This window comes from Rhinopithecus bieti, unplaced genomic scaffold (genome assembly GCF_001698545.2).
Source record: "Rhinopithecus bieti isolate Rb0 unplaced genomic scaffold, ASM169854v2 scaffold_82866, whole genome shotgun sequence".
NCBI classification, from domain to species: Eukaryota; Metazoa; Chordata; class Mammalia; order Primates; family Cercopithecidae; genus Rhinopithecus; species Rhinopithecus bieti.
Window position 1 is genome coordinate 535,285 of NW_016830476.1, and position 23,505 is coordinate 558,789.

General features: G+C 37.1%; 1 protein-coding gene across 5 annotated transcripts in view; it reads left to right on the plus strand.

Annotated features, from left to right (window-relative positions):
- Positions 1-23,505, plus strand: part of TBCEL (tubulin folding cofactor E like) — a 68,058-nt gene that overhangs the window by 31,857 nt on the left and 12,696 nt on the right. For 4 of the 5 annotated variants that reach the window (XM_017865562.1, XM_017865558.1, XM_017865560.1 and 1 more), the window contains 4 exons: positions 1,707-1,888; positions 3,196-3,452; positions 6,773-6,899; positions 8,401-8,517. In XM_017865562.1, coding sequence (XP_017721051.1) covers positions 1,707-1,888; positions 3,196-3,452; positions 6,773-6,899; positions 8,401-8,517 — 683 coding nt within the window. The remainder of the gene's footprint in view (positions 1-1,706; positions 1,889-3,195; positions 3,453-6,772; positions 6,900-8,400; positions 8,518-23,505) is intronic. The other variant, XM_017865563.1, reaches the window with a different exon arrangement.

Sequence of the window (23,505 nt, forward strand, 5' to 3'; positions counted from 1 at the left end):
ATTAACCTACTTCTCACTGATTTTAGAGCTCCTGAACTGAATGTTTACACAGTAGATCTGATGTAAAATACGGGTTACTTTTTCTTTCTACCCATGGTTCTCCCTCCTGGATACTCTTTTGGCATTACTTCTGGAGCTCTGAAAAGAGAGATATTCAGGTCGCAACCCTGAAGCTTGTCCCACCTATGAAGCTTCTGATTCAGTAGTTATGGTGGAACCTTGGAATCAGTATATTTTAAGTTCTGTCAGTGATTCTGTTGAGTAGCCAGGGTTGAGAATATGGTTCATACTGTGCTTATGTTCATAATAGTTACATTTATTAAATGATTTAGTGCCATTAAGTTATTCATTAAATAAGTGCCCACTATGCAGTAGTGAAGTAGGTAAGTACTGTATCTGCTTTTATAGCGCTTACATGCTATTGGGAGGGATGTAGGGAAACAAGTTTCAAAAAAATGTGTCACTTGCTATGCTGAGCACTTTATATGTGTATCTCATTTAATCCTACCAACAGATGGGAACTGTTTTCCCTATTTTACGAATGAGGAACCTGAGATTTGGAAAGGTTAAGTAACTTGTCTGAAACCACACAGCTAGGAAGTGTTGGAACCTTGTTTGAACCCAGGTTTTTTTACTCTGAAACTAATCCTAACTACTCTTTTATCTTTTTCTTATAACTTTTACTTACAACATTGCCTGGCTGTTTGATGCTTAATACATTTACTGGACATTTAGCATTTATTTCATACTTGTTTAAGCTGATCCTTCTCACAGATTGTACCAAATAGTCTTCAGTCTTCTTTATTCATTTTTTCTAGTTATATTTTTGATGTATAAATATGGCATATTGGAAAGAAAAATGACTCTGAATTTTAAATCCCAGACTTGATCTTTGTAACTGTAAGACTTTAGTGAAATTATTTAACATTTCTGAGCCTCAGATTCCTCATTTTTTCAAATTAAAGTAGTATTATCTTGCAAGTTGTTCTGAGAATTTAATGAATTAACTATATCAAAGAGACTAGTACCATGCAGACCAAAATAGTTAAGGTCAGTAATGCTCATTTTCTTTTTTTCCTTTTTGTCTACCAAGTTGGTAGCTAAATCGTTGATAATCTTGTTTTCCCTTTCATTATATAGTTGTGGATTTTTTTTTGTTTGTTTTTGAGTAAACATATTTTAAAGTTCGGTACATCTTTGAACCAAATTGAAACTGTTTTCTAAGTGATTGTGATAATATCATCAAACTTAACACATGAATTATTACCAGGTGAATTTTAACCTTTAATTAGCCTTAATATTTTGCTAAGAATGAGAGGAAGGAGATATTCAAAGAGAATTATATGAACTAATCTCAACTCTGTAAGAAATGTCATCAAAACTATCTTTTCTCCACTTATCAAAGAGAACATCACATAGAGCAGAATCAGAAGCCTTTCTAAAGGCAACATAGGAAATCTTCCTTTTTACCATTAAGTTCTGTTATGTGCCAGTCAGTTCTGCCACTATTTCATTGAAAGATTAAATTATTTGCCAAGGTTTGTTGAAATCACTTATGTGCCTCTGTGAGTACCGATACTAAATAGGACTCCTTGATGTAAACAGCCCTTTGCCTGGAGACCCGCTCCCCTAGGCTTTCTTGAGCATGACTGCTATTTAACAGCTCTGATTACTGCCTGATAATGCTTTTCTTTTTTTCTCCTTAGGTCAGTAAAATTGTGTCAAATGTTCCTCAGTTGGAGTTTCTAAACCTGAGTTCCAACCCTCTGAATTTGTCGGTTTTAGAAAGAACATGTGCTGGGTCCTTCTCTGGGGTTCGCAAACTTGTCCTCAACAACAGCAAAGCTTCTTGGGAGACAGTCCACACGATACTGCAGGAGTTACCAGAGTAAGCCCAGAGCGCATGAGGGCGAGGGAGCTATGTTGCCATCTGTGTTAGTACGTAGGATTACTGCTGATCTCCCACCCAAGAAATACTAGAACTGCAGATTGAGTGGAGAAAGAGGTTAGAAAAACGAAGTTATTGGAATGAAAATGTGCGGGTAATCTAGTAGCATTTCCAGTGGAATACATGTTCAGTGTTGAGTAGCACCAAGACATGGGATATGTCATCTCTGGGCTAGAAAACACCCCTGAGAAGCACTTATCACTCTAAATCAACTCAGCCTTACTCCATTTTAATCTTCTGTTATGAGAATTGAGCCTCAGCCCTTTTCTTTGGGAGGAAAAAGTCATAGTATCACTAAAATGTGTTAACATTCAGATGATTAAGTGCCTAGCTGATCTGATGGGAAAATTGACCTAGTATTATTTTCAATAAGTTAAGAAAGAAATTATATTTTAGTCAATTAAAAAATGCTTTATTATGTTTCGTTTGTCTCTATCTTTGTATTTACATGTAAGTGTGCAAAGGAAATTTAAAGAAGCTGTAGTTTCTTTGACTGTATGAATATGGAAATTCTCAAAGCCCTTCGGAATCTTGTCCCACCCAACTTACTCCATCTTAATTTCGCACTCTCACTCTAATGAGATTGGTTTCCTCACTGCACCCAACACCCAGCATGGCATAGAATGAGCATTTAAGTGCTAGTTTCACTACTAATCATATGACCTTTGATGAGCTACTTAACTTCTTTGAGCTCAGTTTCCTTGTCTGTAAAATGGGCATAATTGCATTTACCTTGCAGAAGTAGGGATAAAATCTGTAATACACCTGGTATAGGGTCTGACACAGGGTAGGGATTCAACAAATGATAGTTATTATTTCTACTTCCAAACATTTGTTCATGTTGTTTCTGGAATTTTCTTCTATGTCCTCTCAACTTGTGGAAGTCCTCCCCTCCTTCAAGGCCATGCATCCTTTCCTGGTTATTCTAACTATAATTTCAATTTCATTGTTATGTGAATGACTATTATACTTACAGTTAGTACTGCTTAATTTAGTACTTAATGAAGCACAAAAGTAATTTTGCACCACCTTACATCATTCTTTGCTGTTTCAGTGTGTACTTTAGGTTTTGTCTTTCCAGCTATAGTTTGAACATCAGGAAGACATCTTGGTATTTTCTCCACAATTCCTAGCAGAGTCTCACATATAGTAGGCACTTATTTATTTATTTATTGAATGAATGAAAATAGATATAAAGTAGAAACTAAACTGCTTTAAACATGAAATATTTCCTTTTGTCTCTGCAGTTTGGAGGAGCTCTTCCTGTGCCTTAATGACTATGAAACAGTGTCTTGTCCTTCTATTTGCTGTCATTCTCTTAAGCTACTACATATAACAGACAATAACCTCCAAGACTGGACTGAAATACGAAAGTTAGGAGTTATGTTTCCTTCACTGGATACCCTCGTTCTAGCCAACAATCATTTGAATGCTATTGAGGAGCCTGATGATTCATTGGCCAGGTTGTTTCCTAATCTTCGATCCATCAGCCTCCACAAGTCAGGTGAGGTTCAGGCTTGTTCTTATTCTACATTCAAATTAACTTGAGCGTATGCATGAAATACAATGAAAGTATATTTCTTGCAGTCACAGTTTTACCTTTTTTAGAGTGAATTTTCTATATGACGTGCAGATGGCTATGATTGGCTAAATTTAAGACATTGATTTTCATAAATGATCTGATAAATACTGAGTGGCATAGCATTACGTTGACAGTTTATATTTTATACATTAAAGGGGTCATGCTATGAAAAGAGTGAAATGAAATTCATGCACTGGATATTAAAAGACACAGTAAAAATAGTACAAAGAATTACAAAATAGACTATTTTTTCTGGACTTAGTTTAAGGAATCCCAACCTGCTATGTCTTTTCAAATGCTGACTTTTTTAGTATCTGTATGTAATATGTAATTGATTGTCAGTTTATTGACATTTGATCCTGTGTATCACAGGAATGAATATATTTAGCTTATTTCTTTTTTATTGATAAACTTTATTTTTTAGAACAGTTTATAGTTTACATCAAACAGAAAGTACAGAGAGTTTTCGTATACCCCTTGTTCCCACATATATACAACTTCCCCCACTGTCAGTGACCCACAGCAAAATGGGACATTTGTACCATTTCAATCGATGAACCTATGTTGACTCATCATTATCACTGAAGTCCATAATTTACCTTAGGGTTCACTATTGGTGTTGTAAATTCTACAGATCTTCACAGATGTGTAGTGGCACGTATCCACCACTGTAGTAACATTCAGAATAGTTTCCCTGCCCTAAAAATCCTCTGTGCTCCACCTGTTTACCCCTCAATCCTGGCAACCACTCATCTTCTTACTATCTGCATAGTTTTGCCTTTTCCAGAATGTCATGTAGTTGAAATCATACAGTATGTAGCCTTCTCAGATTAGCTTCTTTCACTTAGGAATATGTCTTTAAGTCCTCTATGCCTTTTCATGGCTTGATAGCTCATTTCTTTTTAGTGCTGAATACTGTTCCATTTTCTGGATGTACTACAGTTTATTTTATCTACTCACCTACTTGCTGAAGGACATCTTGGTTGCTTCCAAGTTTGGGCAGTTATGAATAAAGCTGCTGTAAACATCTGTATACAAGTTTTTGTGTGGACATGAGTTTTCAATTCATTTAGGTAAATACTAAGGAGCATGACTGCTGGATCATATGGTAAGAGTATGATTAGTTTTATAAGAAACTGCCAAACCGTCTTCCAAAGTGGCTGTATCATTTTGCATTCCCACCAGCAGTTCAAGAGTTTCTCTTGCTTTACATCCTAACCAGAGTTTGATGTTCTCAGTGTTTTGGATTTTGACCATTCTAATAGGTACATTGAGGTATCTTGTTTTAACCTGCAATTCTCTAATGATGTATAATATTGAACGTCTTTTCATATGCTTGTTTGCTATCAGTATATCTTCTTTGGTGAGCTGTCTGTTCAGGTCTGTGGCCCATTTTGTAGCCAGGTTGTTTTTTATTCCTTATTGCTAAGTTTTAAGGGTTCTTCATATATTTTGAATAACAGTTCTTTCTGAGATACGTCTTCTGCAAATACATTCTCCCAGTCTGTGACTTTTTTTTCTCATTCTCTGGATATTGTCTTTTAGCATATTTCCTTTCTTTTTTTTTTGTTTTTTGTTTGAGAAGGAGTCTTGCTCTGTTGCCCAGGCTGGAGTGCAGTGGTGCGATCTCGGCTCACTGCAAGCTCCGCCTCCTGGGTTCATGCCATTCTCCTGCCTCAGCCTCCCGAGTAGCTGGGACTACAGGCGCCCGCCACCACGCCTGGCTAATTTTTTGTATTTTTAGTAGAGACGGAGTTTCACCGTGTTAGCCAAGATGGTCTCGATCTCCTGACCTCGTGATCCGCCCACCTTGGCCTCCAAAAGTCCTGGGATTACAGGCATGAACCACCGCGCCTGGCCGTCTTAGCTAATTTCTTAAAACACCTACGTAATTAGAAATAACTCTAACCTACAACTGAAAAAGCATAAACTTAGTTTAATTTATCATAGAGGTTTTAAAAGTGGGAAACAAGTTTTAAAATCCAGTGTTTTGCACAAGGAAGCTGTTTATTTCATACCTTGACACCCTTGAGCTAACTATTCTTCCTCCTTGATGGAAATGCCATTCTAAGGGATGAGGGTAGTTGTGACTTGGGATAGTTATACACCAGAGACCTCCTAAATTGCTCCTCTGTCTTTACCCCTGCTGAAGGTTGATAAAAATAGGATGGGACTATGTTGTTCTCTGAAATAGACTTGATACATTGTGAACTTGACCAGCTTCATTATTATAGAAAAGTTTTTCCTATGTAGAAGACCTGCCTGACTTAGAAGTTAAGTATTGACTTGGAGAATACATTTTTCTCATAGCTATAAGAAGAGTTTCATTTTAGGACTAAAATCTTAATTTGTTACATATTCTCCTTACTCAGAGGTTCAGGTTTTTGTTTTTGTTTGTTTTAAATTTTAGTTCTGTCTCTCCTGTCACCAAATTGATAATACAGTCACCCCTCCATATTCATGGACTCTTCATGCATTCAACCACCTGCAGATCGAAAATATAGGGGGAAGAAGGGTAGTTGTGTCTGTACTGAACACGTACAGACTTTTTTCTTGTCATTATTCCCTAAACAATACAGTATCACAATTATTTACATTGTATTAGCTATTAAAAGTAACCTAGAAGTAAAGTAAACAGGAGGGTTTGTGTAAGTTATATGCAAATACTATACTACTTTATATAAGGGACTTGAGCGTCTGTGGATTTTGGTATCTGTAGGAGGTCCTGGAACCAGTCCCCCATAGATACGAGGGACAGCTGTATTTAGTTTCTGGTTCTGTCAACCTTGCCTCATTTTAGAATTTTCAGGTAAAATTTGAGTATGTTAGTATCAACTCTGATCAATAGTTTTATCCCATGAGTCTATATTTGAATGAAATGAGTTGGTCACATAGCTTTCTTTAAATTATGTAATCATGGCATACATCCTGCTTATTGATGAAACTACCAGTGATCCCTCTTTATAAGTCATTTTGGTAGAAAATGAGTAGATGAGAGGATGTTAGACAATAACGCTCTTCTTTCTTAACCCCTGGATCACAGAGGTAGGAGAGGCTATGGGGAAGTTTTTGTGGTTTTAACTATGTTCTACTCTTGCCTTGGATAAAGAAAACTTTCAGACCATTTAGTTTATGATCATTTTTAACATTTCAGAAGTTATTAATTGAGCTAATATTTTTGCTCTGCTTCTTTTGTTATTTGTGTGCATCTCTGGATTTACTTAATATATTTCTCAAATTAGGTTTGCAGTCCTGGGAAGACATTGATAAGCTAAATTCATTTCCCAAACTGGAAGAAGTGAGATTATTAGGAATTCCTCTTCTGCAGCCTTATACCACTGAGGAGCGAAGGAAATTGGTAATAGCCAGGTCTGTTGTCCTGATTGTTTTGCTTTATTTTTGTGAGGCCTTATTGTTTCATTAAAGGAATAATGCCCTGTTTAGTGGGAGTGCACTATGAATTTATTCATCCTTTGAGCAGACTGTGCTTGAAGGAGCTGCCTCTGTAGCTCCAAATCCTGATGAAAAGGAATGCGAGCAATATGATGAGGAAAACATGAAATGTAATTGGGCTGCTGACACCACTGAAAAATTTCTCTACAAATCTGTTTTTATGCTTTTAATACTTAGAATATTTGAAGTCCTGTTGGGGTCACAAAGTAAAAGTACGTACAGTAGGGAATCATTTCTATTATGGTTGTCCTTATTTTCTCTGTTAACGTATTGATTATTCAGAGCGCAAATTTCTGAAACTTGGACTGTTTCATTCGTGGAAAACTTAAGAGAGCAGCATCTGCATTTTCTTCTTGGAAGTAGATTGACTTAAATATGACCACCATTATTATCTTCTCTCTAACTCCCCTTACCTTTTGTGTCTCAGCCGCTGCCTCCACATAATTGGGAATTTCCCATGAGTATTTATTTTTGTATGAACCGTTAGCAGAAATAAGATTTGGGCTAAAATGCAAGGGCCATAGAGCTTTGCTTTTTTTCTCTTTGTATACTATACATAGTAGTTTTGAAAGGGGAACTGTAGGCTTTAAGGTTCTCTAAAGAAGAGTGGTTCTTTAAACAGGTTGTTGATCTTTGTGACAAGCTATGCCTAGCACATCCTTACTGCTTTGTAGTTGTTAACGTACACACTAATATCTTTCTGAAGAAATAAATGTGAGCATACTTTTCTTTGAAGAAGAATACGTCTTGCAGTAGGTCTTGTGCTTTATTTTCTTTACACAATTCTTTTGCAAATATAGTAAGTTAATTCTTGAATTATATAACCCAGTTTTACTGACTACTCTCTAGACTGGGCTGTTTAATATGACAGCCATTAGCTATGTGTAGCTATGAGTACTTGAAATATGTCTTGTCTGAATTGAAATGTGCTATAAGGGTAAAATAAATACTGGATTTCAAATATTTTATATGGCTAAAAATGTAAATTAGCTCATTTTAAAATATTGATTACATGTTGAAATGTTTATATATTCTGGATACATTGGGTTAAATGAAATATTAAAATTAATTTCGTGTGTTTAATTTTTATTTTTAAAAAATGTGGCCATTAAATAATTTAAAAGTACATATGTGGCTTCATTATATTAATCTAAGTTGGACAGTGCTGCCTAGAATCTTGTTTTGAAAGAGGAGGTAAGATTATGGAAGTTCAGTGTCACGTGAAAGTGAAATTCAATTTTTTTTGTCTTTCCAGTTTAGACCACTTTAGTTCATGTCAGTAGTTGTATACAAATGGAACTACATCAAATGTGTCCTTTCAAGAAAATGAGACTGGCCCACAAACCAATTAGTTTATTTCTAAAGCTAAATATATAAGTATCTTAAAAAATGTCTTTATTTTGGTTTTAACTTATAGATTGCCATCAGTATCCAAACTTAATGGCAGCGTTGTTACTGATGGTGAACGAGAAGATTCTGAGAGATTTTTTATTCGTTACTATGTGGATGTTCCACAGGAAGAAGTGCCATTCAGGTAAAAAATTCCTCATTGGCCAAACACTTTAGAGCGTGGTGATGACAGTTAAGATCTCTTGTGTTAGAGCAAAATGTAATCATTTGTTATTGGACCTTGTTAAAAAAATTTTAAAGAAAAGGCAGAAACACAAGAGCAAACCTATTTTATCTCATTTTCTACAGCATATTTCTTTTAGCTTTGCACCTGTATTAAGAATGATGGGGTATTTGGCAATTCCGGTAGCTCCTACTGCATACTCCATATCATTGATTCCTTTTTGATCTTCTTTTTTGGGGTACATTTTTACCTACCCCCCAAATTAGTCTGTTCATTCATGTTGGATCTGCTTTTAGGATATACTAAGTTCTCCGGTTAGGAAGATTTGGCAAATGTGCAGTAAGTTCACAGAATATGAATATGAGAAAAGGACTAGAAAATAGACTCTTGAGGAAATATTAAAGGAATTAGGATGGTGAAAACAAAGAAATGCTGAGGGCTAAATTAGTAATTAACTTTAAATATATGAAGAGTTAATAAATGTTGTCTAATGAGGAACTAACTTTAATTCTGTAAATGTAAAAGGAAATGTAGCAGGTATGATATAGGCAAACATACAAGAAAAAAAATACCCCAAAACAGGTTTCTGGGTATTGATAACTAGAATTGGTTACTGGAAAAGTTATGCGCTTTTCTTCCTTAATGACTTTAAGGGTAATATGAATACCCATTTGACTGGAGGAGTTTTAGACAAACAGCCTGAATGTCAGTCACATTAGTTGTTCTTTTGGTTACAGAATGCCTGTGACTTTAATTCATTCTGTGATTCTAATTCATTCTTATTGAATGTGTCTACTTTTCCCCCAAAGTTGTCTCTTGTTTATAGATTTTAAGGGGGTTGACATTCTATAAGTCTCAATCAGTGCCATATAACAAGACTTTGTGGTATTATTAGTAGTGTTTTAAAGCTAAGCATTTAAGAATATTAGATGAATTAAGTAAGATTTTAAGGTAACTTTTAAAACTATCTGAGAACAACTAAGTAGGGGAAAATAGATACTACTTTATCATTTAACACAACCTAGGTATATTAGGTTAAACCAGATGAAATTTTTTTTAGGTAAAAAATGCTTTAATATCTGGTTTCATTTGGTTTAATCTAACATATTAATGGATTTGTTAGATTAATAAATAAAATAGCTTTGAGCATAAGTCTGTCATCACAGTTTATTTAACTTCTAGTCTACTACAAAAGGTTTTTTGTATATAGACAGACACACACGTATACATATATATACATGTACATACATACATACATGAATACGTACCTATAGTCATCCATTGCTTAATGACAGGGACATGTTCTGAGAAATTTATCGTTAGGTGATTTTATGTTGCGAACATCATAGAGTATACCTACACAAACCTAGGTGGTATAGCCCACTACACACCTAAGCTATATGGTACAGCCTATTACTCTTAGGCTATAAACCTGTACCGCATGTGACTGTAATGAATATTGTAACACAATGGTAAGTATTTGTGTATCTAAGTACATCTAAACATACAACAGGTATAGTGATGATATGGTATAAAAGATAAAAACTGCTATACCTGTCTAGGGCACTTACCATGAAAACCTTGCAGGACTGGAATTTGCTGTGGAAGAATCAGTGAGTGAGTGGTGAGTGAATGTGGAGGCCTAGGACATTACTGTACAATGCTATAGACTTTATCAACACTATACACTTAGGCTATACTACATTTATACAATTTTTTTTCTTTCTTTAATAGTAAATCAACCTTAGCTTAGTTTAACTTTTTTACTTTATAAGCTTTCTAATTTTTTAAAACGTTTTGACTCCCATAGTAACACTTAGCTTAAAATATAAACACATCGTACAGCCGTACAAAAGCATTTTGTTTGTTTATGTTTTTATTATATAAGCGTTTTAATTTTTTAAAATTTATTTTATTTTCTCCTTTTAAACTTTTTTTTTAATTGAAAATGAAGCCACAAACACACACAAAACACTATCCTGATCCTGATGGTCAGGATCAATATCAGTATCTTCCACCTTCACATCTGTTCTCACTAGAAGGTTATCAGGGGCAGGACATATATGGAGTCTTTGTCTCCTATGATAGCAGTGCCTTCCTCTGGAATACCTCCTTGAAGGACCTACCTTAGGCTGTTTTACAGTTAATTTCTTTTTCTTGTAAGTAGGAGTACACTCTGAAATAATGATAAATAGTATAAGTCTGTAAGCCAGTAGCATAGTCATTGATTATCAAGTATTATGTACTGTAAATAATTTTATGTGCTATACATTTATACAGTAGTGTAGTAAGTTTGTTTATACCAGCATCACTCAAATGCTTGAGTGATATGTTGTGTTACGATGCTAAGATGTCACTAGGTGACAGGAATATTTCAGCTGCATTATAATCTTATGGGACCACTGTTGACCAAAATGTCTTCATGTGGCACCTAACTGTACAGTGAGTTGTTTTCTGTCCCTGATGGTATAATTATTCTAAGTGCATTTATACTTCTGTACTAGTTGGTATTCTTGAATGGGAGTCATAGAAACCAGCTTTGATTAACTTTAGTCAGGAGAGGAATTTATTGAAAGACTATTGGGAAAAGAAAAGAATTGTTAGGTAGGATGGAGAACCAGCTTTAGACAGGAACCAAGGGAGTCAGGGATAGATACAGTATGAACTCTTGTTATGCTTCATATATTGCTGCTGGCAGTGTCATCTCTAGACACCACATGCTGGACTTTACCACTGGACACTAGCAGCTACATCATTGGACTTTTTATTCCCTCATGAGTGCTGAAAATAATCTCTCACTGTCCTTTTTTTTCTCCATTTAAAAAATATTTACTAAGTACTTACCATGTAACTAGCAGTGTTGTAGGTGCAGTTAATAGAGGTGAACAAAGTTCCTACCTTCATGGAGCTCATATTCTAATGGGTTTTCTCACACACCTTTACTTCATTCCCCAAGAATCAAAAATCTGCATGGGACCAACTGGCTATGTTTAGGACACATACTCACACCCCATCTCAAGATATAGGGAGGTGGATTATCTGCTCCATTTTAGCTTCTGCAGGTGGGGTAAAATCTTGTTTCCTCTGATCTTGGGACTTTCCCTCAAATAGGAACAATTCAGAAAAAAAAAATAGTATATATTACTGTCTTCTATTAGGACTCTTCAATATCTACACATACATTTTCCCCATTTTAAAATTATTACATTTTAAAATTATTCTTATCTGCCCTAATGCATTCCTTGCACAAATGAAAATACATTTCTCTCTCCTTAAATGACATAACTTAAGTCTTATGAATTGCTGCATCTAGTTCCCAGTCTTGGATCTTTGGGTGGTATTCATTTATCCTTTATTTCCATATCTTTAAATCTGTTGATTCAGTTGTAAACTTAACTACCCTGGTATATACTGTTTACAGAATAATGGGAAAAATAGAGAAGAAAGAAAAGGAAAGTTAGTTAAAGTTCACAAACAATTACACGAAACAGGAAAGAACAAAATATACATGTGGACAGATGCTCTCATTTTTCTACACTGGGGCTATAATTGGGATTTACAACTTCCCTCTTCCATTATTTGCCTTTGTCTCTTTGCTTGCAACTAACTTTGCCTGCAGATAACTTTGTTGGACGATGTTCTGTACCTCTTTGTTGGGGGAGAGGGGTGGATCTCAGTCTTTTCTGGTAAAATCTACACTCTTGGTAGTTTTACTTGTATTGGGTTTTAGTAGTCTTAGATTACTTTTTACCACTAGGCCTGGTAATACCAGGAGATACCACCAGGGTTCCATCCACACTCGTATATTAGCCCTCTTGCATTTCTCCTTGACAGTCAAGATTACTTATCCTAGCCGACAAGCTGATTTTTAAGTGGGGATTGTGGGTAGGGGATGACTTTTCCTAGTAATTTGTAGAACTTAAATTCAGTACTTGAAAGTCTCAGCTTCCAGTTGGAATAATTGTTGTAGCACTAGTGCAGACGTGCCTCTCGGGTTCTAAAGCCTCTAAACCTAGAAATATGAAATAAGAGTTTTGCAAGTTAGTCACTGGATGTAATCATGAGCTGTATTGTGTTTTTCACATTTACCCTTGAGTTTGCAGACCTGTCTACTCTGACAAAGAACAACTGGTATCACTTTTGTTCTTCAAGATGCATACTTACTGAAGAGTTAAATGGGAATATGATAAAGAATCATCATGCAGTTTTTAGTGGTGACAGTGTCTTTCTGTTTCCTTTTAGGGAAGTGGTGTTGCTTTTGCTTCAGTGCTTTTGTTGAAACGGATTCATAGACCACTTATTTATTCTAATCCTAAAGACTCCATGACCAATTAGCTATTGCAAAAGATTCATGCATTTGGACTATTTTACTTGCTGTTCTGGCCTTGCTATTTATGTAATTATACCTACTTTCCCATGCACTAGTGATTCAATGCCACCGCTTGGTTTCTCCCATCCTTCATTAAATTGAAATGGGTAAGCTGATTTCAGTGTCTCTTATCTGCATCCCTGACCTATAAAGTGTTTTCAGATATATGAGTGCTCTACTTCCTAATATATTTTCAAGGTCTTGGAGTAGGAAATGTCTTTTGGGTCCTTTTAGGATTTGTAATGGAGAAGAGGTAGAAGGACATGAGTGACACAATAATAATAATAATCTCCGTTATCATACTTATTTTCTTTCTTTTTTCTTTTTCTTTTTTTTTGTGGCGAAGTCTTGCTCTGTCACCCAGGCTGGAGTGCAGTGGCGCGTTCTTGGCTCACTGCAAGCTCTGCCTCCTGGTTCACTCCATTCTCCTGCCTCAGCCTCCCAAGTAGCTGGTACTACAGGCGCCCATCACAACGCCCGGCTAATTTTTTTGTATTTTTAGCAGAGACGGGGTTTCACCATGTTAGCCAGGATGGTCTTGATCTCCTGACCTCGTGATCCGCCTGCCTCAGCCTCCCAAAGTGCTGGGATTACAGGCGTGAGCCAACGTGCCTGGCACATACTTATTTTCTATGTGTTTTTCCATATAAATAACTAAAGCCTTGCAATTCTTTTGGTGTTTTGTAATTAACCCTACTGAACATGCTGTTATCTGAGCTAGTAGAGCAGAGCGAACGGGGAATAAGTTTATTCTTGGAAGAAAATTCTCTCAGGCAGGGGGATTTTACTGCCTTTGTAAGCAAGAAAAGATCAGTTTCATTTGACAGGGGAGGAGGGGCTACCCAGTTAGCAAGAGGGGCCTAAGTGAGAATTAGAGATTTAGGATACTCTTACTCATGTCAGAATCCTCCTGTGTACCTCCATTCCAATTCTCCTTCTTTTTGTTTTCTAATCAATTCTCCATTGTATATGTAATAGTATCAATATGTATGCAAATTTAAGTGACTTGTAATTCAGCAACCTAGAGCATCAAACTCTGTGCGTTTGTTTTTCTGGTTACATCAGCTCTATTTTTGTAAGAGAAAAAAGATCATTTTCTTAACAGTACCTACATTTCAGTCAGTGCCTAAAGCCTAGTTTATGGAGATTTGACCTTAACATTTTCTTTATTTAAGCTATTTTGTATCCTTAGAACAGCAGATGCTCTACCTCAGAGTTTTGAATTCTTCATGCCCCGCATATTGTTCTGTTCTCTCTAAATCACCAGCACAGTACAGCACTCTCTAAAACAGTCTGTGTGACCACAGGTGATAATTATTTCATTACTCCATGTCAAGGACTTACAGAATCCCTTTAACACTAATATGATATTTACTGGCCTCTTCTAGACCAGAAACCATTCCTAAATTGCGCTTACTTACCTGAGGAACTATTGCCTGTAATCCACTCCTTGGTACCGATTTCTTAGTGCAAACAACAGAAATCAATTCTGGCCAACCAAAGTAGAAGAGGAATTTAGTAAAATAATAATGAATATTGTGTGGCCTACAGAATAGAAAAGATTAGAAAATTTCAAGTTTGAGCAGGATTGATGGGAAGCAAGGTACAGCCGAGGTTTCTGTATCTTACTGTACAAACAACAAGCTTCTGACACTGGTCATTTTACATCATTAGTCATTTTACTAGTTCGCTTCCCTGAGCTTTTCTTCATTGCCCTCAGACACTTAAAGCCATGCTTTTGACTTCTTTGCTTTTCTGTATCTCTTGTGAATAATCTCTGTTAGACCTTGTGTCCTTGCATTACTCCTGAAGATTTAAAATCCCAGTTATAGTTAGACAGTCTTATATCAGCTTCCCATGTTCTAGCTTCCAAGGAATGGAGAAAGAGAATATCTACTCCTCTTCAGTGTGTATAGTAGGAAGTGGTTCCTGCATCTCACCTATCTTTGGTTTTCTAACAATCAGAAGGGCATTCAGATGCTGGACAGCCAAAGTTGGCATGTATCTACTATAGTACCAGTTCCTTAGTAGTTGTTCATACAAGTCCCCTGTGGAATACCCATTTACTCAGCAAATGTCTTTTGAGCCCTTGCAGTATGCCAGGAACTATTAGGCTTTTAAAAAGGAACTCTAATAGTATTTATGCTGATGGCCAGAGTGAGTGGCGAATAACAGCAGAGGAGTTGCATTAAAACGCATTTGTTATGAAGTATGTATTTGTTATGAAATAGCTATATATATACAGAGTATTAGTATTATACTTATCTCTTTCTCTTCCAAATTATATCCGTAATCTCTCTGTAAAATGTCAGTGAATAGCACATAGTGCTGTGTATAGTTAGTAAAAGGTGGGATTTGACCCTCTACATCATTCAGTGTCTCATATAAAATTGAGCTTTAGTTTCCAGATAGGATGGAGGTAACCATTTATTTGGAGAAAACATTCCTTTCCATTTAATGAAATTTTTTAAAAAATCAGTGTTCAACTCAATTTTCCTGTAAATTTTAACTTCCACTACAGCCTTCCTAGTTCGCTTCCCTGAGCTTTTCTTCTTCCTTTCATTTTCCTCTCGTGTCAGTTAAACATGAAATAGCTCTAATTAACTTTGACATAAAGTAAGAAAAGTTACTCAAAATGTCTTTGAGGTTATGAATAAAGAGCCGACATGATCAACTGAATGTCCTTTATGGTAGCAAAGTTACTTTGTGAGTCAGTTGGATTATTCACACACATCTGTTTCTATGTGATTAGTCATTTTGGCAATAGAAGACTTTAAAGATGATCCAGAGATTCACATAGCTGTTTCCCTATTCCACAATGAAATGCAAAATCTGAATCATTTGAATTTTTATGATGAAAAGAGTAAAATGTTTGGGAGACTGAAGGGAGACATACTTATTAAGACCTTTATAATTTCTTATTGGTGCCCAATTATCCTTTTTATAGCCTTCTACTGATAGGTAGAGCTGGAAGTTTAGCCTCTCTAGCTGCTTATGGCAATAATGGACTAACAAAAAACTGAACAGTCAGTCATATGTCTCATGTTTATTTACTTTGTGAAACAACAGAAGAGCAAAAGTCTCTGTTTTCTGATTCTTGGCCTTTGACCATCATACTGTTTGCTTTTCCAATCAACAGACTCTTTTCTGTTAAAGGCTTCATCTGGGCCTTGTTTCTTAGTGGCTTATGTAGCAGTGGTGTGGTATGCTGTTTCCGAATAAGTTCAGTGTGTGCTGCAGGTAGCTGGAAAGATGTCCTTACTAGACTGGTCATATTTCAGTTATTAGACTCTCATGCCTTACCAGGAGAACTTCTAGGAAATAACTCTAGATTCTAGCTGGGTTTCAAAGGCAGTTTAATTTATTTACTGAATAACTACTAAAGACCAAGAGGCACTGGGTTCCAAGCTAGAGATAAAGAGACAAAAACAGTAGTGTCTACTCTCAAGAAGCTAAGCTAGACATATATTTCCTTTGCTGGGCCCTCTTCATGTTCCCAACCTCTAAAACTTGAGTTACCCCAGGACTTAGTCCTTGGACCTCTTCTCTTCTGTACTCATCCCCTACACTTAGCCAGTCCTGAAGCTTTAAATGCTTTTTGTATTCTAATAACTGCCAGATTTATACATCCAGCTGTGATCTGCCCTTAAATTCCAGACTGCGATTTCCAACTGCCTACTTAATATCTCTGTCTGGATGTTTCAACCTAATATATCCAAAACTGAAATTTTGATACCCTCCCTTTTCCCCTACCCTGCCTCCCTCACCCCAGCCCCTTGTGCCATATCTACTGCTCTGCCAGTTTTTCTCCTTTTTTCATTTATTCCAATTGCTTAGGGAAGAAACACTGGAGTCATTCGTGATTTTTTTCTCCCATACCCCACATCTAGTCTGTTTTTTTTTCTTTCAGTTCTACTTTCAAAAACTATGTTTAGAATCTGACTACTGCTTCCTATCACTTTAGTCCAAATCCTTCATCATATCTTACTTGTGTTATTAGAGTAGCCTACTGACCAGTCTCCCTGAGTCCACACTTGCTCCCTTAAGGCCTGTGCATCTCATAGCAGCCTGTTTCTAAGAACTCAAGTTGATTTTTAAAAAAAAACAGAGGCCGGGTGCGGTGGCTCATGCCTGTAATCCCAGCACTTAGGGAGGCCAAGGCGGGCGGATCATCTGAGGTCGGGAGTTCGAGACCAGCCTGACCACCATGGAGAGACCCCCGTCTCTACTAAAAATACAAAAATAATTACCTGGGCATGGTGGTGCATACCTATATTCCCAGCTACTTGGGAGGCTGAGGCAGGAGAATCGCTTGAACCCGGGAGGCAGAGGTTGTGGTGAGCCGAGATCATACCACTGTAGTCCAGCCTGGGTGACAGAGCAAGACTCCATCTCAAATAAAAAAAAAAAAAAAAAAGACAAAAAACAGAAACTACCCTTACTCTTCCTCACACACATCAAGCACACTCCCTCCTCAGGCCTTTGTACTTTGTTCCCTGTTTGGAATGCACCAGGCTACCTGCTTCATTCTCTCCCTCGCTGACACCTTGTCTGAGATTCCTTTTCTCCTCACCCAGTCTAAAATAGCACACCTCTGTCTCCTATAATTCTCTTAGCCTCCTTTTGTTCATATTTTTCTTGTCACTTACCAACACCTGACTTACATTTCTTTTTTTTTTTTTTTTTTTTTGTATATTGTCAATCTCCCCTCATGGTACTGTAAGCTCTGTAGGAGTAGGGACTTTCTCTGTTTTGTACCTTGCCATCTTCCCAGTGCCTTGAGCGGTGCCTGGCAGTATAGCAAATGTTCAGTAAGATGATTGAGTATTTGCTTTATACTCTGAGAACACTAAGGAGGACTTAGGTCTGCTGGAAGAGGGTACTTTCCTGGAAAATGATTGAGTTAATCTGGCGACAGTGAGGGAAGAATATTCTAGACAGATGTGAGTACATAGGAAGCAAAGGCACAGAGGTATGAAATGTCTTTATGTGCAGTGAACTACAACAGTTTGATATGACTAGTGAAAAGTAGTAAGTAGGAGCTGGGCACGGCGGCTGATGCCTGTAATCCCAGCACTTTGGGAGGCCAAGGTGGATGGATCGCTTGAGGTCAGGAGTTCGAGACCAGCCTGGCCAACATGGTGAAACCCCATTTCTACTAAAAATACAAAACATTAGGCATGGTGGTGTGTGCCTGTATTCCCAGCTACTGGGGAGACTGAGGCAGGATAATCACTTGAACCTGGGAGGCAGAGGTTGTAGTGAGCCAAGATTGTGCCACTGCACTCCAGCCTGAACGACAGAGCTAGAGTCTGTCTGAAAAAAAAAAGTAGTCAATAACTGGGAAGTAATGATATGTATTATGCTGGGGAGGAAGGCAGGAAACAGGGCAGGCCGTGAAAGACTTTGGTATGCTATGCTCGGACAGTAGGGCTTATTCTTATAGACAGTGGGAAACCATTGAAAGGTTTCAAGTTGGGAAGTTAAGTGGAGAGATTTTGGTTTGTATATAGAAGAAGAAGCTGAACAAATTTACAAGAAAAAATCAACCCCATCAAAAAGTGGGCAAAGGATATGAACAGACACTTCTCAAAAGAAGACATTTATGCAGCCAACAGACACATGAAAAAATGCTCATCATCACTGGCCATCAGAGAAATGCAAATCAAAACTACAATGAGATACCATCTCACACCAGTTAGAATGGCGGTCATTAAAATGTCAGAAAATAACAGGTGCTGGAGAGGATGTGGAGAAATAGGAACACTTTTACACTGTTGGTGGGACGGTAAACTAGTTCAACCATTGTGGAAGACAATGTGACGATTCCTCAAGGATCTAGAACTAGAAATACCATTTGACCCACCGATCCCATTACTGAGCATATACCCAAAGGATTATAAATCATGCTGCTATAAAGACACATGCACATGTATGTTTATTGCAGCACTGTTCACAATAGCAAAGACTTGGAAACAACCCAAATCCATCAATGATAGACTGGATTAAGAAAATGTGGCACATATACACCATGGAATACTATGCAGCCATAAAAAAGGATGAGTTCATGTTCTTTGTAGGGACATGGATGAAACTGGAAACCATCATTCTGAGCAAACTTTTGCAAGGACAGAAAACCAAACACTGCATGTTCTCATTCATAGGTGGGAATTGAACAATGAGAACACTTGGACACAGGAAGGGAACATCACACACCAGGGCCTGTCATGGGATTGGGGGAGTGGGGGAAGGATAGCTTTAGGAGAAATACCTAATGTAAATGACGAGTTAATGGGTGCAGCACACCAACATGGCACATGTTTGCATGTTGTGCACATGTACCCTTGAACTTAAAGTATAATAATTAAAAAAAAAAAAAAGCAGCAGCTGAGAGAGACCCAGAAACTTAATAATTGAGACTGTAGTAAAGGAGAATATATGTGGTGGAGGTTGCTTATATCTTTTTAGAGAGATTATGTATATTAAGACTGAATTTCACTCTAGAATTTGAACTGGTCCTCAGAAAACACATCGTGAAGTTGTACTTGTTGTCTGGTGTTTATAGCCCTGATTTCTCTGAGGGTATAGAAATATCATTTAGAGAGAAAGAAACCTCCATGTTTGTGGGTCTGGCACATAGTAAAGTGTGCCTATTTATTGTTTTTGCCTTGCCCTTGATCAGATGTCTGCCCACATTGCTTATATTTTTCAGTGTTCCCTTCATTTTGTGTTTACTTTCTCTCTCCATTTCCTCTGAGAGATTGAATCTGAGAAATTGAATCTAAATTGCTTCTTTAGTGCTTACCTAATACGCAGTCATCCTCTTTAATTTTAAAGAGAAAAAAAGAAAAAAATGTAACTTTTAGAAATCAACATATCATGTATCTTTGGGAACTCAATGATTTCTTTTTGTTTTTGAGGACAGTGGTAGGAAGTAAATGTATTGATTTAGGGTACCTTTTCAGACTTTAAAATTTTGCTTATCATAAGGAGGAGTCATAAGAAAATAGCTCCAGTGAACAATTATTTGATGGAAAGAGGAAGTACCATTGTCGGGGACAGTGGCAACTCCAGAAACAGGTTTTCTTAGAGGCTTTTCTTTGCCTTTTCTTTTCTTTGATACCTTATTTTCTGTTTGTCCCGAGTAATCCCTAATCTATGTCCTGGGAAATCCTTTATGATGGCAAGGATTACATTAGGAATTCCTCAAATGCTGATTTGATAGTCATTGGTGGTATGCTTTTTAAAATATGGAGAGTATGTTTTTCCCTGCTTCAGACTAATGGGTTTTCTAAATAGAGCTGATTGTATCTCCATGTTATTGTGAGAGCAGGCAGCAGCCTGTATTTGGACACCACCTCAATGAAGGCTTATTTTGTCTTGGATGCTGGAGAAATCTTAGTGTGCTGTGTCCGTTACCTCATATTCCTTCCAAACAGAGGACCTGCTGTTGTGAAGGAACATTTCTATACTGGACATGAGTCTCCTGGGGTTCTCCATATTGCCATGCTCCATCATCCTCTGACAAGGGCCGTGACACAGCACTCCTCACATTCAGCCGAGAGTCTGAGGAGAAACAAAAGGGGCATTTTCCTTGGTGCACCATGGAGAGCCTCTGAAATGTTAGCTTTCCCTGTTGCTTACAGCCTTTGTCATTCCGGTTACCTTGGACTTTATTTTGACTTCTTGCCACTTTCCCAGCCCAGCAGAAGACAGACTACCTTCCTAATCCTGATTGGAGTTATATACAAGTATTTGGATATACTTGCAAAGGAAAGAGAGAGTGAGAGCCAGCCCTCCCAAATCATGGGCTTGGAGAAAATTGTCTTCGCTGTCTGAACTTTTGTTTTGGCCAGGGCAGGGGGCCAGTGTTATCTTTTCATTTTGTTTGCTTTTGTCAGTAAAACACTACTAAAAATTATTGAGAGTAATAAAACATTCATGTTCACACTGTTCAGAACTGATGGTAGTTAATGTTTTATTCTACTTTGAGTTTATTTTTCATTAAAAAGAAATAATATTATACATAAAATTGAAGTGCCTTTTTTCTACTAATCTCAGTCCTACTTCTTACTCCAAAAGTAACCACTAGCAGAAATTTGATTTGTATCCTTGATGTCTGTTTTTCATATTTTATATCTCCATTAAAATATAACGTAGCATTTTATAATTCTTTGTTAGTGTGAATTGCTATTTATTCCCTCATACTGTGGCTTTTCAACCTTGTCAAAAGGGCAAGCACATGATTATAGCTGTGATGGTTTAGCATTTGCGCTGCTACTTGAGATAATGGAGAGCAGGTTCTTTTAACTCAAGATACAATCGATCCTGGGAGAGCAAGGAGCAAGGAGCCACGAACCCTCCATTCTATCCAAGCCACGAGGGATTTTATGCCCTGGGCTTAGATTATGGTGCATCAGGGTTGCCTTCCACCCTTTAGCACAGAGCTTGGTATTCCAAAGGCCACAAGGGGTTTTAGACCCTGGACCCTGGACATGTTCCAAGACTCTTTTACATTATGTCAGACATGCAAACCCTTCCACAGCTTCTCCCAGCACTCAGCTTTTCCCAAGAGATTTAGGTTGAGGTTCACTTTTTTTTTGCCTATAGTTGTCCAGTTGCTTTAGCATTATCCATTGAAAAGGCTGTCTTGGCCGGGCGCGCTGGCTCAAGCCTGTAATCCCAGCACTTTGGGAGGCCGAGACGGGCGGATCACGAGGTCAGGAGATCGAGACCATCCTGGCTAACACGGTGAAACCCCGTCTCTACTAACAAATACAAAAAACTAGCCGGGCGAGGTGGCGGGCGCCTGTAGTCCCAGCTACTCAGGAGGCTGAGGCAGGAGAATGGCGGGAACCCGGGAGGCGGAGCTTGCAGTGAGCTGAGATCAGGCCACTGCACTCCAGCCTGGGCGACAGAGCGAGACTCCGTCTAAAAAAAAAAAAAGAAAAAGCTGTCTTTTCCCCATTGCATTGCTTTTCTATCTTTTTCAGAAATCAGGAAAGTATGTTTGTTTTGGTGTATTTCTGGTTTTCTTTTATGTTCCATTGATCTGTATGTTTGTGAACAGTATCACAATCTCTTGATTACTGTGACTATATAGTAAGCTTTAATTCATGCTGAATGATTCTTCACACTTTATTCTTCAAGATTGTTTTAGCTATTTTAGGGCCTTTGCTTTTCCATATAAATTTTGGACTAATTTTGTCTCTGTCTGCAAGAAAACTTTGCTGAAGTTTTAACAGGAATTTTATTAAACCTATAGATCAGTTTGGGGAAGGTTAATATTTTTAGTATGTGAGACCTTCCAATGCATGATTACAGTATGTCTCTCTGTCTTCCAATGCATGATTACAGTATGTCTCTCTGTCTAGGCCTTCTCTGATTTCTTCCACTAGCATTTTGTAATTTTCAACATAGAAGTCCTATACGTCTTTTATTAGATTTATGCCTAATTACAGTCATGTGTTGCTTAATGACAGGGATACGTTCTGAGAAATGCATCATTAGACGATTTTGTCATGTGAACATCATAAAGTATACTTACATAAACTTAGACAGTATAGCCTACCACACACCTAGGTTATATGGTATAGTTCATTTTCCTATATGGTATAGGATATAGATTGTTTTGTTTTGGCATATGGGTACCAGTTACTCCAGCAATATTCACTAGTAAGACTATCCTTTTTCTGTTGAATTGATTTTATACCTTTGTCAGAAATAAACTAATCATATAGGTGGCCTGTATTTCTGTATTCTGTGTTTATTGACGGATGTCTCTATCCTTTTGCCAGTACCACACCATCTTGATGACTATAGCCTTATGGTAACTGTTCAATTAAGGTAGTGTGGGTCCTTCAACTTTGACATTTTCCAATATGGTTTAAGCTGTTCTAATTCCTTGGCTTACATATAAATATTAGGGTATGCTTGTTGAAGTCTATGAAACATTCTTCTGGGATTTTGGTTAGGATTGTGTTGAATTTATAGAAGAATTTGGCCAGAATTTACATCTTAATAATATTGATTCTTCCTGTCCATGAACCTAGTATCTCTTTCCATTCATTTAAATATTCTTTAAAAAACTGGTGTTGTGTATTTTCCACATATGGATTCTGTACATATTTTGCTACATTTTATTTAAAGATTTCATGTATCTTGGTCCTGTTGTAAGTAGTACTGTTTTAAAATTTCAAATTCAGTTGTTCACTGCTAGGCATAGAATTACAATTGGTATTTGTAATTGGCTCTGTATTCTGTGGGCTTGCTAAATTTATTTATTAATTCTAGTAGATTTTTAATAAATTGTAGACAGTCATATTGTCTGTTACTTAGCACAGTGCATGTCTTCTTTTCCAACCAGTATGACTTTTTACATTTTTGTTGTTTTTTGGACCTTATTACACTGACGTGGACCTCCAATATAGTATTGGAATAGGAGTAGTGATGGCAAACACCCTAGCCTTTTTCCCTGTTTAGGAAATAATCATTCATTACACCACTAAAAGTGATGTTAGCTATAGGTTTTTTTGTTCATGACCTTTATTTGATTAAGGACATTTCCTTCTATTCTAGGT